The sequence below is a fragment of the Trematomus bernacchii genome, unplaced genomic scaffold (genome assembly GCF_902827165.1).
Source record: "Trematomus bernacchii unplaced genomic scaffold, fTreBer1.1, whole genome shotgun sequence".
Lineage (NCBI taxonomy): Eukaryota > Metazoa > Chordata > Actinopteri > Perciformes > Nototheniidae > Trematomus > Trematomus bernacchii.
The window spans coordinates 96,059-113,309 of NW_022987531.1; the positions used below are offsets into that span (position 1 = coordinate 96,059).

Here is a 17,251-nt window from a genome sequence, read left to right on the forward strand (position 1 = left end):
TTACACATGTGCGTTCATGACAGGACATTATTGTGGTCGCATCGTCACATGCATAATTACCATCGTCACAGAGAGAATGCGTTCGTGAAGAATAAAACATTTATTCATTCTCTACTCTACGTTATCATTATCGTCATACTCATCAACCCATTCAACATCCTGTATGTGATTCCACATCAAGCATGATGTATTCTGTGTTGATGATCAGAACCAAGCTAATATAAAGTCCAACGACTGTACTTCCTGTCTCCGTGTCAACTCTCTAACCGGAGTGCTGTTTTGGATAAAGCGGCTCCAGCACAAACATCACAAAACACATAAGATTCCCCAATAATTAATGTAGCCTTTGTTTCTGCTAAAAGAGGTGTCGACCAGCTAGGGCAACAAGAAAATCGGCGAAATCGAGTGTGACGATTAAAAAATCAATTAAAAACATCTAATTTTGACAATAAAAACCGACCAATAGGCGCGGTAGAGCATTTGCTTGGCACTTCCGGGTATTTCTCCACTGGTTGGGCCATGTTAACAATACCGTGTAACTGTCAAGTTTGAAGGGACGAAACCGTGACATATTCACGTCTCCCAGCATGGTAGATCGTCACATGTTCACGTCTTGCCGTGATACCGGGTTGCTTTAAAAGTCTCAGATCCATCTGGCCTTTCTTTTACTGCTTAACACTAATGAATAAAACACGATACATTGAAAGTGTGCCAGAAGTCAAGTCAGATCATGTCATGAGATATTCACACATGGCAGTATCATATGGATGCAATTAAGTACATGAGTATGAGTATGTTAATATTGCCATTTTGAGCATGTTAGCATGCTGAAGTTTGCATGTGGTTTAAAGCAGGGGTTCCCAACCTTTATTGTGCCAAGGACCGGTAGATACATTAAAAAAAAATCGCGGACCGGTTGTCAATTTTAACTGATTTGAATATTTACTCACCACCAGCAGGTAGCAACAGAGGCTAATTGTATGTAACAGCCTGAACAAATACTAGAACAATATGCATCCAAAACATATTAACAAAGTTTAAAAAAGAACCGGTGTTGTTTTTTGGTTTTTCGGAAAACCAAAAAACCGACGTTATTCAGTTTTTAAACCAAAACGGGAAAACAGATAAATCAACGTTTTGGTTTTGTTTGTATGATTTACGGATAATCCAGTGAATGCTGGGAAAACGAGGAGAAGGCGCATTATGAAGGAGATGTCCGGTCGCCAGGGTGTGTGTGTGTGTGTGTGTGTGTGTGTGTGTGTGTGTGTGTGTGTGTGTGTGTGTGTGTGTGTGTGTGTGCGTGCGTGCGTGCGAGCGTGCGTGCGTGCGTGCGTGCGTGCGTGCGTGCGTGCGTGCGTGACACTGGCATTTGTTTTCAGAAGATATTATGATAGTGTCGTTCGTTCCGGTGCACTCCGACAGCATTTAGCACTACATCGAGATTAAGATGAAACTAATTTATTTTGGGAACAGCCGCATATATGCCGGTGTCGGACAGACACAAACACACCGAACACACAGAGCTGAGCTGAGCAGAGCACATACACACACATCATGCGCCTTGGTGACTGACTGGACATCTCCTTCAGAAAACGAATAAAAGGGGGAGTAATCGGGCAGTTCGATGTATGTAGATGTGTGTGTGGTTAACACGTAGCAGCCTGCAGTCACTCTTAAACTGTTCTGATTAAGTTAAACACAGCGAAGGCGGTGCGTAAAAAGGCACAGCTCTTTACCGAGTATACGTCCCGCTGCCTCCTGATGCTGCAGCCATTTCATGAAGTGAAGGAGGGTTTCCTTCTATAAAACAGCTGCGGGCAGCAGATACCGTGAGAGTCCCGGACATTAATTCATAGATCAAGGCAGACTGGTTTACTCTCCTGTTTTGCCAATCCGGTGCTTAAACAAATAGCTCTACACCCCTGGCCGGCATGTCCTTAAAATGAAGTCCGAGTTTGAAATATATCTCAAATAATGTATGCACCACCATTTCCCCACATAAACATAACAGTCTGCAATCAAACGGTTGTCTCCTGTGCGCTCCTCTTCCTACTTGGCGCACCGGTAACATGCTCGTGCGCACAAGAGGCTGAGACCATGGCTGAGCCGCCGAATCCCACGGAACATCATAAAAGCCATTTTCAACGGTTTTCTGGTGAAAGATTAACTAGCTACTGGATGAAATAATATGACTGGTGGCATAGGTGCGAAAATTAAACACTTTTTGAAAAATATTATGATAAAATATTTTTATATATTTATAATTCTGCAAATATTACGATAAACTCACAGCTATTTCGCGGCCCGGCAGTAACACCTCCGCGGCCCGGTACCGGTCCGCGGACCGGGGGTTGGGAACCCCTGGTTTAAAGCACTAAATATAGCCTCACTCTTTTTATTCTCTGTTCAGGTACCAACCATAGCAGTGGTGGCTTCCGGAGGGGGGGCCAGAGCAATGACGGGCATGCTGGGTAGTCTGAAAGGTCTGAAAGACACAGGAGTCCTGGATGCTGTCAGTTACATCACTGGTGTTTCTGGATCCACATGGTGAGTGAACAAGTGTCGTTTTACATTCAGGTGAAAATATGCTAATATCAATCTTCTCATTTACTAAGACAGGCAAATAAAGGCAATGTCCTACATTTTGGGATGTGCCAAACAGAAAATATATAATTTAATACCAGGAAACAGGGCAGTGGGGCTGTGAGTTAAGGGCATGAACTGGTTATTTACGGGATTGAACCAATGCTTAGAAAGGAAGAAGACTTTAACAGAGGTCCACAAAGACTTAATTCTGTCAATTGGTACATTGGTTCATTTGCTTTATTTCTATAAAATATTTTAAATGCATCGAGACAGACAGGTAGGCCTTCTATTCAGGATAAAATGGGAAATCCAACATATTAGGAATATTGGACTATCACTGTCAATGTTGAGAATGTATGGAATATTTTAAATGCCTAAAATGCAACAATTCTCCAACTTTAAACTGTTCGTGACGTGATAATAGTATGCCAATATTGTGCAGTGGCAATTACCAACTGGAGTGGTTTAACGACAGCGGACGCTTTAAAGTACAAATGTACTGTCTTAATAATATCCCTTGATGCATATATCCCCATGAATGTTTTTTCCTTTAGGTGACAATATTTGTCAACGTAGCTCCATGAATAAAGTGAAGTTTACTCGTATTACATGGATGATCTTAGCATAGCCAACGAAGCCAGTCTGTAACACGATTTGAAACCAAATAACTATATAAAATGTAGAATATTTTTCGAGTGTTTAATGGAAGTACGGTCATAAGATATATAAAACTTCGTGTCACGGAACATTTATCAGACAGACGTATGACATTAATATTCCCCATAAATACTGTGAATGAGTATATCCTAGTTGCTTCGACAATAATAGCAAACAGGTTGTAATTTTAACAGGTTGTAAATATATGGCATGTTATAGGGTAAGTTGTGAATAATATGTCATACAAACGCCAGGTTAGTGTTGCCCAACATTTATATATATTTATAAATATATGTGTGTGGTCGCGTTTTAGCCACTTAGCAATGTCGGTGCTACTGCTTCAACAACACCTTGCCATAAACTGTTTTTGGTGGTTATATGGTTATATAGTTTGCCTGGTTATATGAATTGCTTTTAAATGATTGAAACCCTTTAAACACTATTATCTCCCATGTGAGCAGGGCCATGTCTACTCTGTATCAGGAAGATAACTGGTCACAGGAGGACATAGACAGTATCATCTCAGCATCAAAAGAACAGATGACCAAGAGTGTCCTGAGTGCCTTCTCTCCTGAGAAACTGCAGTATTACAGCGAGGAAACCGCTAAGAAAGAGCAAGAGGGTCACCCCGTGTCACTCGTTGACAATGTGGGCCTGCTGCTTGAGCATCTTGTCTTTGGGAAGGTGAGAAGCTGAACTTATCCTGTTATTACCTTAAGTTATATATGAATTTTAAAGTTTTTAGATTACATTTTGCACCCTAATTTTCACTTCTGTTAAGTAATGTTAAATACCTTTAACAGCCGTGTCTGTCACACTTGTATTGCTTCGCGTGTGCGTGTGTGTGTGTGTGTGTGTGTGTGTGTGTGTGTGTGTGTGTGTGTGTGTGTGTGTGTGTGTGTGTGTGTGTGTGTGTGTGTGTGTGTGTGTGTGTGTGTGTGTGTGTGTGTGTGTGTGTGTGTGTGTGCGTGCGTGTGTGTTCATGGCAAATCATTCTTAAAGCCTATGAAATATAGAGGAGACCTGAAAAAAGACATTGGAATTAAGGGGAGTAGGGGACCACTTTTATACTTGTGGCCCGGTCTGGGAGATTGATTCCAACGTGAGGTGGTATCTAGTAATGACATGTGATTGGAATTGCAGAAAATCGACAGTACCGTGTCAGAGCAGCAGAGAGCAGTGAATGAAGGCCAGAACCCTTTACCCATATACACCGCGGTCAACATGAAGGATGGAATAAGGGGTTGTGAACATGCAGCTGGTACATTTCCCAGATATTTTTCATTAGTATTTGAATAACTGTAACAGCTAAAAAACTGACCAGGCTGATGACAAATGACAGGCACATACACACCCCTCATTGAACAGTATAAACACAAAATGAGAATTTTGAAGAGATTATTGATTTTGTCTGCTACTAATATACCACATCTTGTTGACAGAGTGGTGTGAGTTCACTCCCTATGAGGTAGGCATCCCGAAGTATGGGGCGTTTGTCCGAAGTGAGGACTTCGGGAGTCAATTCTTCCTGGGTCGTATCATCAAAAAAATCCCAGAAGTCCGCATTCCTTATCTATTAGGTAAACCACTGTTCCTGTTGCAATGCACACACAGTAAAAACTGAAATGTTCACTTCAATTAAATGTATTATGTCAACAAAGTTCACTTAACCATATTAGGTTAATTCAAAGCAATAATATTACGTTTAAATACAAATATTATTATTATTCAACTTACCTAATACGGTTACGTGAAATTTGTTGCCATCATACATTTAATTAAAGTCAACGTTTCAGTTTTTTCTGTGCAGTACTACAATTTGTTACTTGTTTTAAATTATTCCAATCCTCCGTTTTATTTTCCTTTCCAGGGATATGGAGCAGTAACTTTTCTGTCAGCCTTCGCAAACTTTGGTTGGGTTCTACTGGGACTAGTACATCTAGCAACACCTCGGACGAACCAGATGAAGGTGACATAGCTACAGCTATTTTGTTTCATAGTGCACCAATACATATTAAAGGTCACCTATTATGCAAAAATGCACTTTTTGATGTCTTTTATACATTAAAAAAATAGGTGTGCGTAAGGACACTCACAAAGTGTCAGAAAATAAAACCCTCTCTCTTTTCCTCTTTACCAGAATGGGTGATCTGTTTGGTATTTTGAGCAAAACACTTCATAGACATGTTTTTTATATATCTGAGACCTATAATATATGCCTAAAAATAGTACAATATGAGATCTTTAAGTCATTGTACAGTGAAGAAATAGGCTAGTCTTTCTAAGATTCTCGTGTAAACCTAAACACACACTTATTTGTTTTCAAAGCCCTAAATGGGCTGGCTCCGGCCTATATAGCTGAACTCCTCCAGCGCTACACCCCAGCCAGAGCTTTAAGGTCTGCTGACCAGCTGCTGCTGGTAGTGCCCAAGACCAGGCTTAAAACCCGAGGGCACCGAGCCTTCGCAGCAGCTATAGGCTCTGGAACACTCTGCCCCTCCATGTGAGGTCGGCCCAGACCCTAGGGGTTTTTAAATCTACACTTAAGACACACTTCTTCTCCCTGGCCTTTTAGTCAGAGCGGAGCACGACTCCTGACTTTTCCCTGTGTTTTTTTATATATCTGTTGTAATTTATTGTCTTTTATTGTGATTGTAGAAATGTGTTTTTATGTGATGTAGTATTTATTACATGTACAGCACTTTGGCCCAACCAAAAATCGCTTTTAAATGTGCTTTATAAATAAACTTTGATTTGATTTGATTTGATTTGATTTGATTAAATCTTTATAAATAGCGTGGGATAAAAACAGTTGATTGGCCTATATTTTAACAAAGACACTCATGTTTTACCCTAAATCATACCAAATTAAATGTATATATTACTGAGATGTTATGTTCTTTTAACAGACAATGGAACTACACCATCAACTGTGCACACACTAAATCCCATCAAAGATATGATCAGGAATCTGCGTGGGTTCCTCTCATTCCGTCCAGTCATCGCTGAAATGTACAATTTCATGTGTGGTCTCTTCCTGCACTGGGACTACAATACACACAGCAACTTTCTAGCCTGGAAAGGTAGGTTCTGAAATATGTTGGCTACACTTTTAGAAAAATATTACTCACATTTGGAAAATAGAAAACTTTTGAACTATAGTGAGCCTGAGAGAGTTCAGCCTTCTGACAGCCTGGTGGAAAAAACAGTTCTTTAGTCGGGTGGTGCTCGACCTCAGGCTGCGGAACCTCCTCCCTGAAGGCAGGAGGGTGAAGAGGGAGGTGGAGGGATGTGTGGGGTCACCAGCAATGCTGAGTGCTCTGCGGGTGTTGTAGAGGTCCAGGAGTGAAGGGAGTGAGGCACCGATGATCCTCTCGGCTGTGTTCACGGCGCGCTGCAGGGTCTTGCGGTTCGATGCTGTGCAGCTTCAGAACCACACCGTGATTTTATTTGCTTCATGACTAGCTGCTCAAAGCACTTCATGATGGTTGAAGTCAGCGCTACAGGGCGGTAGTCATTGAAGCAGGAAGGTGACTTCTTCGCCACAGGTGTGATGGTGGTTACCTTGAAGCACGAGGGAACAACAGCCTGGCTCAGGGAGATGTTGAAGATATCTGTGAGGACATCTGTGAGCTCAGCTGCACAGTCCTTAACACACGACCAGGAATGTTGTCAGGCCCATTCTCAGCTAAATTCTGCTGTGATTAAATGCCCTATCATGTTCCAAACCACTTCAAGGATTATTTCTGAAACAGTATGGAGCTCAAATGCTTTTTCTCTTGTGGGTTTACCACAAGGTGAGTTCCTTTTTTTATTTCCTGCTTTTTTACACATGCTCTCTCCAGTACAGGTTAGCTCTGACGTTTAGCGATGCTTGCTAATGTAAACAAAGACCATATTACGTCCAAAAGAGATTGTGCATTGTTTCTGATAGCAAAGTTTCTGATAGGGCCGATATTACGTCATTTCGGACGTAAATCTGGATCAGCTCCGTTGTACCCCCGTTTTTAGAGATTTGGGTATGGAGGAAAAGAGAGAGGATTTTGTTTTCTGACACTTTGTGAGTTCTTTGACACACCGGTGACACATATTAATGTATAAAATACATCAAAAAGTGCATTTTGCATCATAGGAGACCTTTATCTTTTGGTTTCCTAGTCAACAACCACGTCTTACATCTGGCTGGGATTTATTTGTTATTATATCCTTCTCTGTGTTCTGTCCAGACACTCATCCAGATGCCTTCCCAAACCAACTGACACCCAGTGACTCCACCCTGCGCCTGGTTGATTCTGGTTTGGACATCAAGATTGGCTGTGTGCCTATACTGCGGCCAGAGAGAGACGTGGATGTCATCATATGTCTGAATTACGCATGGGACGAAGATAATATCTTCAAGGTACTGCAGGAGGAGAAACAGAATGTTTCCTGAATGAAATCCATCAATATAAAAATCATCAATTTATAATCATGTTTAATCTATCAGGTCCTACAGGGGACAGCTGCTTACTGTGAAAACCACAACATCCCCTTTCCAAATGCTGATTATGCCAGTCTGGCCAAGGAGCCTCAGGAGGAGGTCTACATCATCGAGGACCAGGAAAATCCCAAGGCCCCGATAGTGGTCCATTTCCCACTCGTCAATGTCACATTTAAGGACTTCAAACAACCTGGTATGCTCATTTAAGTTGATGCATTTCACAACAGCAATGTTGATGTTTACTTTATTATGTATTTTAACTTATGCTTTATGTCTTGAATCAATTGCAAAAAACTGAAGGAAAAGTCTCTTTAAGCTATTCAAGTCGAATGTGTGGCTGATAGTGGCAGACAGGGTACCTGCAATGCTCATACTGAAATAACACAAAGAGCATTGCAGAATGATTTAAAAGGTGACACAGCTTTTTGACAGGAAATTATGTGAGAGAGGAATGACCAGATCCCTGGTTGTTGTGGTTCATGGTCGGCATTTTAACCCCAATGCTTCTTATGACATCTTATTCTTATTAGTCCAGTCCTTAATGCACATGAGGGTCATCCCGGATGTCACCCAGGTCAATAAGGTCCTTGTTAGGGAACCAGGGCAACCCAATGCCAAATGGGCTACTGGAACAAGACTGGACCAGGGCAGAGAACATGGAACCACTGGAATGCTACCACACAAGTAACCCCTAATAATAATAATAATAATAATTTAGATTTTTATAGCACCTTTCAAGAAACCCAAGGACGCTTAACAATGGGAGATAGAATAACTAAGTAATAATAATCACACAGACACACAGGTTGCTGGGTACTGCATTTTAGCTGGGGCCGAAGGCCTGAGTGAACAGATGGTGTTTGAGTTGTTTCTTGAAAGTGTCCAGAGAGTCAGCATTCCTAATAGCAGAGGGGAGATAATTCCAGAGGGTGGGGGCTGCGGCACTGAAGGCTCTGTCGCCAAAGGATTTCAGTTTGGAGCGCTGGATGGAGAGCAGCCCTGTGTCGGAGGACCGCAGCTGACGAGAGGGGGTGTAGGGCTGAAGGAGGTCAGCGATGTATGCAAGGGCTAGGGAGTGGAGAGATTTGTAGGTTAGCAGGAGGAGTTTGTACTGGATGCGTGACTTGACCGGGAGCCAGTGAAGGTGGATGAGGGTGGGGGTGATGTGTTGCCAGGGCTTAGTGCGGGTGAGGAGCCTGGCTGCAGAGTTCTGGACGTACTGGAGCCTGTCCAGGGGTCTCATTTATAACGCCTTGCGTAGGATTCACGTGGGAAGGTTGCTTACGTAGTACAAAGCAAAAAAATAGGTACAGGAATGTTCCGACATTTTCCGATTCACAAAACATTGCGTACCGGCACTTCCTACGCCTGTTTCCCTTTATAAATCACAATCGACTCGAAATGCGGCGCAGCTTTTGCAGGCTTCACGTAACGCCCATATTTGCCTATAAATAGTCAAAGAAACGCCCATTCATTCATTCATTTTGACTGACTGCATGAAGAGGATCGCAGGAAATGACGACAGCACAGCTAAAAAAGACATCTCACACCGTGTCAGATTTTGGTTATTTTGGGGAGGTCGAGATAAATCATATTGTTTGGTGGATGCAGTTTGAACCAGAGTAGCAGCATGGAGGTCGGATCGTCACCAAAAGAAATAAATAAATAAGTGGTCCGAAAAAAGTTAATGACAAAAAAATTACACATAACCTTCCTCGCGCAATGTGTTTGTACCGGGGACAGGAGACACCCCCTTGAAAAAGAGAAATGATCGGGGAATCCCTCCGGAGTGGAGTCATGACGACTGGATCTGAATTATTTGTTTGTATTTGGTGGTTTGTGTTCCAGCTTTCGATCAGCAACTATATATCCATAATCCACCAGTTAAAGGAAATACAACTAATGTGTTGTGTTATATTAGCTGTACAATTTACCACATATGGTGTTCTTAGTTTCCATACCTCCTGTGTTTTACGAGCGACTTATCAAGTCTTGGCAAACGGCATAAAACACGATTAAACGTGATAGTATATAAAACCATGCTCGTATCTACAACCTATAGAAAAGCAAAACGGCATCAGTTTAGACGTTATTCTGTCCTCCTGCTTACCTCATCATTTATGAGAAAACATTTCATAACATTAACACAACATATTCGAGGTGGTTTTAAATAACATATCCGTATTTATTTATTTCTCCAAGTTATGTTTTTGTGTGCACTGAGGAGTCGCAAACAGGCGTTTGTTTAATCATTTTAAGATTGGCTTTAAATTAATCAATGTTTGAAAATGAATTCTTCATATTTGATAAATGAGAGGTAACATTTTATTTATGGTATTATTTCCACATATTTCTCTCCATTCTTCCTTCTACCAACGGTGTCGCAGTTTCTCGTCTCTCCCGTTCTTGTGCTTAGTGCGTACGCATGGGTTAGAGTTTGCGTGGAGGACCGCACATTTTCCCGTCAAGTTAGTATTTTATAAATCGCAAACATTGCGTAGAAACTGGCGTACGCCATTTTTTGAGCGTATATCCCTTTATAAATGAGGCCCCAGGGCTTTGCTGGTGACCCCGAACAGAACTCCATTGCAGTAGTCCAGGCGAGAGGAAATGAAGGCATGTATCAATGTTTCTGCAACGGGGTCAGGGAGAGAGGGCCGGAGTCTGGAGATGTTTCGTAGGTAAAAGAAAACGGTTTTGACAGTAGACCTGATGTGGGAGTTGAAGGTGAGGCTAGAGTCCAGATTGACACCCAGGCTGCAAACCTCAGGGGAAGGGTGGATGTAGCAGCCATCGACGGTGAGGAGCAGATCTCCAACTTTCCGGAGCACAACCATGAGCTCCTTTTTGTTATTGTGAAGTTTGAGTAGGTTTGTTGACATCAAGGTTTTGATGTCGCAGAGGCAGTTGACTAGTGACAGGGGAGGTAGCTGGGATGATGGATTGGTGCTGATGTAGAGTTGGGTGTCAACGGCATAGGAGAGGAAGTTGAGACCATGTTGGCGGATGATTTCACCGAGGGGGAGCATGTAGATGTTGAATGGAAGGGGGCCAAGCACCGAACCTTGCGGCACGCCTTGGTTGACAGGGGCTGGGGGAGAGCTGGATTTTCTGATTGTCACAAACTGTTGCCTGTTGGAGAGGTAGGAATGGAACCAGGAGAGGGCTGTACCAGAGAGGCCAAGGTAGGGGATAGGCGGTTGAGTAGGATGGTGTGGGAGACTGTGTCAAATGCTGTGGAGATGTCCAGGAGGATGAGGATGCTAATGAGGCCTCAATCGGTGGCTATAAGGAGATCATTGGTTATTTTGATGAGGGCAGTCTCTGTGCTGTGGTGGAGCAACATGGGGATGTGGAGGAGCAACCCCTGGAGGAGGTGGTGGAGCATGTGGTGGAGCAACCCCTGGAGCAACATGGGGATGGGGACCAATGGTTCGTAGTGTACACAAACATCTGTGCAGGGATTGGGCAGGAAGTCCCAAGGTCAAAATGTCTGTCACCTCCAAAGGTGGCTGAGAAGGACGAATCCATGATCCTGTGGAACTTCCAGATCCGGACTAATAGAATGGTGATGGCTAACCAATCGGACATCGTGATGGTGGACAAACAGCAAAAGAAGGCAGTGGTGATAGATGCAGCGATCCCAAGCGACAGCACCATCAGGAAGAAGGAACACGTGGAGCTTAGGAAGTACCAAGGGCTCAAAGAGGAGCTAGAGAAGATGTGGTAAATGAGGGCAACAGTGGTTCAGTGGTGATCGGAGCACTCGAGGCAGTAAAACCCAAAGTGGTACAGTGGCTCAGCAAATCCCAGGAACAACATCCGAGATCTCTGTCCAGAAGATTGCAGTACTAGGAACAGATAAGGTACTGCGCAAATCCCATAGACTCCCAGCCCTCTGGTACACTGAAAAAACTGAGTCGTTGACATAATGTATTATGTCAACAAATGTACCATAACTGTATAAGGTTAGTCGAAATCAATCATATTAAGTTTAAATAATTAAACTCAGCTCAACTTAATTATATTGATTTCAACCAACCTAATACAGTTATGTTAATTTTGTTGACACGATACATTTAATTCAATGTTTCCGTTTTTTTTATGAGGAGGACCCGCGCCTGAAGGAAAGGGAGCCAGTGGAGATTTATTTGTATGTCTTTAATAATTTAATGATTAGGATGATGTATTTTATTGGGCTGTATGAATCATGATTAGACTAACTGTATGATCATCATATGACTTTACAGGTGTGAAGCGTGAGACGGAGGAAGAATTAAAAGCTGGGGAGGTGGATGTGAGGAGCAACGGATCTCCTTACACAACCAAGAACATGACCTACTCAAAAGAGGATTTTGAGGCTCTGGTGGAGCTGACTGCTTATAACATATCAAACAGCAAGGAGAGAATCCGTGAAGCCTTATGCAGGGCCCTGGAGAAGAAGAATTAAAAGATGAAATATAACAGCCTCTTTCTACAGCAACAACTTCCTTACTTTGGCTGTGAAAATTCTCAAGACACTAAATCAAAAGGAAGGGATTACATTTTCAGAAGGAGGAAATGGGATTTTTTGTTACAGGCTCGGCTGAGATGTTTGTTTATTAACTTTTTTTTAGTATTTCTGTGCGAAAACAGCCAAATTGCATTGGGTGCAAAGAAAATAAGCTAGTATTCAAATGGCAAATAATTTGCTCTGCTACCAGTTTTTCAGCAACTAATGACTCTGTAGGAAGGACATTTCTATAGTATTGGAAAAACATCTTTGGACATTTTCCGTAAGAGATCAACAATTTTGGTTTTAGGATTAGTTAGAATTGCATTGAGATCTTGAGTGTATAACTACTTCCATTCAAATATACAGTATCCTTTGCTTTGGATGGTTCAAGAGATCTAATCACTCTTGTAACTTCTGATACAATGACATTACTTGCTAAAAGCTGGCACAATTGTAATAACTGGATGAACATTTGAGTAATCGGGTTAAAACACTGTGTAATGGTGGCAACTGAATTTCAAAGTCAAAGTCAACTTCATTGTCAATTCCTCTGTGTGTGTGTGATACAGACAGGGAGATATGATTTTTCTCACCGTCCCAAAGAATATAAATATATAAAAAGAATACACATATATGTATATATACTAGGGCTGGGCAAGTTAACGCGTTATTATCATGTTAAGGCATTAATTCATTCATTAACTCCGACAATCGTTTTATTGCACATTAAAAACATCTTTGATTAATATTATTATTTTGAAAGTCCGTTGCTCACTGGCTCTGAATACACATACAGACAACCATGGGTCACAGGAGGGGTGGGGTGTTGATCACTATTGAGCATTTGGGGCGGGCCTAAGACTGCTGCAGTGCTAACATTAACCGAATCCCTGATGGATATGCTCTCACTCTGCTCGGATCAAATTGAACCGGGACATTTTTGGGGTTTTAACAGCAATGAAGACAACATAACCGATTAATGTTTGCAAATAATCTCTGCTAGATCAAATTGAACAATCGAGGTGTAAAACATTGTTTGTGATAAAGTTATAATTTATGTAAAACCAATCCACAATAATAAAGACATGGGTTGCATATTCTCACTTATCTTTTCATTGATGTCTATTATTTATTTAACTGATTATTCATTTATTTTCACCTTTATGTTGTTTAAATTAAAGTTGTAAAGAAAAATACCAATGGTGATGGAAACTATTGAAGCAGTGGAGACGAAACTCAGAGAGACACAGGGAGAGCTGGAGCTTTGATGGCAAACACTGTGTGGTGGAAATGTACCGAGACAAATAGTAATACAATGGTGAGAAAACCTTTCCGTTATAATGAAATGAAGATTCTTGAAATGTAAATGTTCTTTTATTCAAAGTCCAGGAGTAAGTTAAACAAGAGGAGACAAGGTGACGTCTCAGGAAGTTTAAAGAATATTTAATAAAGTAGCGTTCTAATGGATCTGTGATGTGAATGCGCCTGCATGGGCACTGATTAACTGAACTGAAACAGGTGTGTTAATCAGTGGAGAGACTCACAGCTGGGGGACTGACAGCTGAGAGAGAAAAGGCAGTGGAGAACTGTGAATGGGGGTTGGAGGACGCTACATGTGACTCGGCACTCTTTTGGGTGGGAGGGTGTCGTTCGCAGCGGATAGCAACACACTCTCACTCCCTAAGCGTCCAGGAGCGACGCTTGGTCAGGGTCCCGTGGCGTCCAGTTGTGACGCGCCGAGGCTCCTTCAGCTTCATAAACGGACGCAAAGAGCTTTCAACTGATTGCAATGTATTCCCATCGGTGGCGGTATTTGACGCTTAGGGAAGCACGGCATTCGTTTATGTCGGAGGCTGTTAAAGGCAATGTGAGCGTCCATTCCCATTGGATAACGGAGAATTGTACACCCGGAAGTAAGTATTCCCCTTAATGTCGATTGATTTGACAGTGATATCTCCACTACTCATCAACTCAAAAACACCAGATTATCCTTGTTAATTAAACGACATTGATAGGTTTTAGTGTGTGTACAATGCTTTTGTCACGTTTTCCCCTTCAATTCTGAGAAACAAGTCGTTTTCTATGAGTTTTGGATGGCCGAAGACATGACATTACCCACAATCCTCTGTAGCAACCATAGACTGTATAAAACAATTAAATAATACATTATTCCGAGTGTGCTTGCTTTTCTCTTTGAAAGTCATCACATAACGGCATTATAATACACGTTTCGGCTGCATTAAATATGACACATCTGCCGTAGTTAACTCTATTTATAGAGCCCTGATGACAAGACTTCTAGACAAACAGGAACTGCCGCCAAAACTGAAAACTTGACGTGGATCTTAACTAGTAAAGGCAAAAGGTTCACTAGTTAACTAGTTGATGCCTCTTTTGACCTTACTAGTTAACTAGTGGGGCTCAAAATGTCTACACGTTAACTAGTGAACCTTTTGCCTTTACTAGTTTACTAGTGAGATACATTTAAATTCAACTAGTGAACTAGTGAGGCTTAAAATGTTTACTAGTAGTACTAGTAGATCCCAAATGTGCACTAGTCACACTAGTTGCACAGAATATGTCACGATCTGTCTGTGTTGTGTTTTGTCATGTCTAGATCTGTCTTTGGTTTCCTGTTTTAGTTTGAAAAGTGTTCACCCCCCGTCTTGTCTGTTGCTTCCTGTATCTGTGTTCGCTCCTGCCTGATTACCCGATTGTGTTCACCTTGTGCCCCTGTGTTTTCTCCTCCCTCCTCACCTGTGTCTTGTTTGTGTGATTAGTCTTGTGTGCATTTAAGTTCTGGGTTGCGGTCGAATAGTCCAAAAATCAGCTCCTAAGTTCTAACCCTATCGTCTATTCCTTGACCTCTGTGTGAAACGTCACGGGGTTAAGGGATAGTGGATAGTAGAATTCAAAAGGATTTAGGAGAAGAGACTGCGGTACTTTAGAGAATCCGACTGCACTTTCACTATCCGACGTGTTTATGATGCGCCAGCGGACGTCATAAATGACATAAATAAGTGCGTCTGCTGCAGTGGGGAAACTATGGAAACTACAGTTTTCTATACAGCGGACTACAACATGGATGTTTAATAAGAACGAGGGACTACTGTAAACTCATCTAGAGACTCTGCACCGTGCTCTGATGCTGTTGTTTTATGCTTTATGAACGGGGACAACAGAGAAACATATTCTTCATGACCAAAGTTGGAATTGAAATAAAAAAGGAAAGTGAAACTTATGCTCGTCACCCTCTCCCTCCGGTCCACATTAATACAAATGATCCCAATACGTATGATTGTATGAAAAGATCTTAAAATCAATACAAATGTATTTATTATAAACGTTAGTCCTTAACATCTATCACTGTGTATATCACCATTCAAACATCTTTTAAAAGTTGAACAAACCCCACACAGCTCAGTAAAGACTGTGAAATGTTGACTTTATTTGATCATTTCAGTAAAAACTAACGTTCATATTTCTCTTTTTGATTATAATACTGATGAACGTTCAAAACAAAACACTTTGGCAACTTACCACATACGTTTTAAAATGCTTAATAAGCACCGTAACTTTCATGATATAATTTCTCGTTCATAATCGGTTGTTTCCGTGAATGGCCGACTGTTGTGTGACGGCAAATGCCGCGGCCGCAAGGCATTGTGGGGCAGCATTTTCTCCTCTCCTTTCGGTTAGGGAGGTCCAGTGGTTCCTAAGCTAAAGGAGGTTATAAAGGAAGTTTGAAACCTCCTTTCCTTTCATTTAGAGAATTCGAACAGCACTTATCATGGCTGCCACTGAGGGACTTCCGGGTAATTTCACTCCGTTAGGAAGGTTCCTAAGCTAAATGGACTATTCGACCGCAACCCTGGTTTTTCTGTCTGTCGTTGTGAGATTCTTGATGTTGCTGGAAGGATTTTGTTCTGAGGGATTTCTACGTTTTGCCTTGCCTTATTTTACTTTGTTGCCTGGCCTAGTTCCGCAATAAAAGTATTTTGGATTTCAAACAATATTCTGCATTTGGGTCCTGTGTACCTTGCCCTCCAGCCATGACATAATGCTAATGAGGAGGAGGGGAAAGAATGCATCGAGGTCTCCTATTTGGCCCTAAGCTAGAGTGCCACCCAGCCCAAATAGTTTCTTTAAGAGCTTAAATACACTGTGTTTTAAAAAACAGTCATATGACGATATTTACAAAAATATAATTATGATCATATGCCTGTATATCAAATTAGGTAAGAACATTGAAGATTTTGTTAAAATTCGAAAGTTGCCTTAGGACTGCAGACAGGAATAAAGATCGTCTTCAAAACATTTTATTAAACTGCAATTAGAAAGGTGTTTGGATTAGAATAGCACTGTGATAACAGAGTGACATATGTGGTGGGTAGAAGGAGGAATAACCCTCTTCAGATCACAGCTTTCCTCTGAGGCTGAGAGATCGCAGTGACTTTCGTAAATATTAGTCTAAGGAGAGGTTCTACGGATCTATCATTACCCTGATTTTAAGATCTGTCCAGTGTTTCAGCTTTATTCATTTCATGAGCACCGCTGATAAAATGTCCAACGATCATATCCGCTACTTTTGTGTCTTGAGTGCCAGTGTTTTCACACACAAGCATACACACACTCGCACCAACAAAAACACACACCAGTGAAGGCAAAATGTTCACTAGTTAACTAGTTGCCGCCTCTTTTGACCTTACTAGTTAACTAGTGAGGCTCAAAATGTCTACACGTTAACTAGTGAGGTACAAAGTGTCCACTAGTTACACTAGTACAATTGTTTTTACCTTACTAGTTAACTAGTTACACACACTTTATCTCACAAGTTAACTATTGGAGCCTTAGAGGAGTCACTAGTAAATTAGTGACACAGATCTTTTTCTTACTAGTTACCTAGTGGAGGGCAATTTTTCTCACTAGTGAGGTTGTTAGACTTTGACCTTACATGTTACACATTTTTCTTACATGTAAGGCCTTTCCTTCAACTAGTTTAGTGGGAATGCTGATACAGCATTCCAACTATA

At 41.6% G+C, this 17,251-nt stretch overlaps 1 protein-coding gene across 2 annotated transcripts in view; it reads left to right on the forward strand.

The window, feature by feature from the left end:
* The window catches only part of LOC117476053 (cytosolic phospholipase A2 zeta-like), a 37,445-nt gene extending 24,130 nt beyond the window's left edge, over nucleotides 1–13,315 (forward strand). For both annotated transcript variants that reach the window (XM_034122420.1, XM_034122411.1), the window contains exons 14-22: nucleotides 2,411–2,547; nucleotides 3,705–3,927; nucleotides 4,387–4,504; nucleotides 4,686–4,823; nucleotides 5,114–5,212; nucleotides 6,153–6,326; nucleotides 7,470–7,642; nucleotides 7,730–7,916; nucleotides 11,974–13,315. In XM_034122420.1, coding sequence (XP_033978311.1) covers nucleotides 2,411–2,547; nucleotides 3,705–3,927; nucleotides 4,387–4,504; nucleotides 4,686–4,823; nucleotides 5,114–5,212; nucleotides 6,153–6,326; nucleotides 7,470–7,642; nucleotides 7,730–7,916; nucleotides 11,974–12,173 — 1,449 coding nt within the window. In that variant the 3' untranslated portion in view covers nucleotides 12,174–13,315. The remainder of the gene's footprint in view (nucleotides 1–2,410; nucleotides 2,548–3,704; nucleotides 3,928–4,386; nucleotides 4,505–4,685; nucleotides 4,824–5,113; nucleotides 5,213–6,152; nucleotides 6,327–7,469; nucleotides 7,643–7,729; nucleotides 7,917–11,973) is intronic.
* Nucleotides 13,316–17,251: the final 3,936 nt, after the last annotated feature.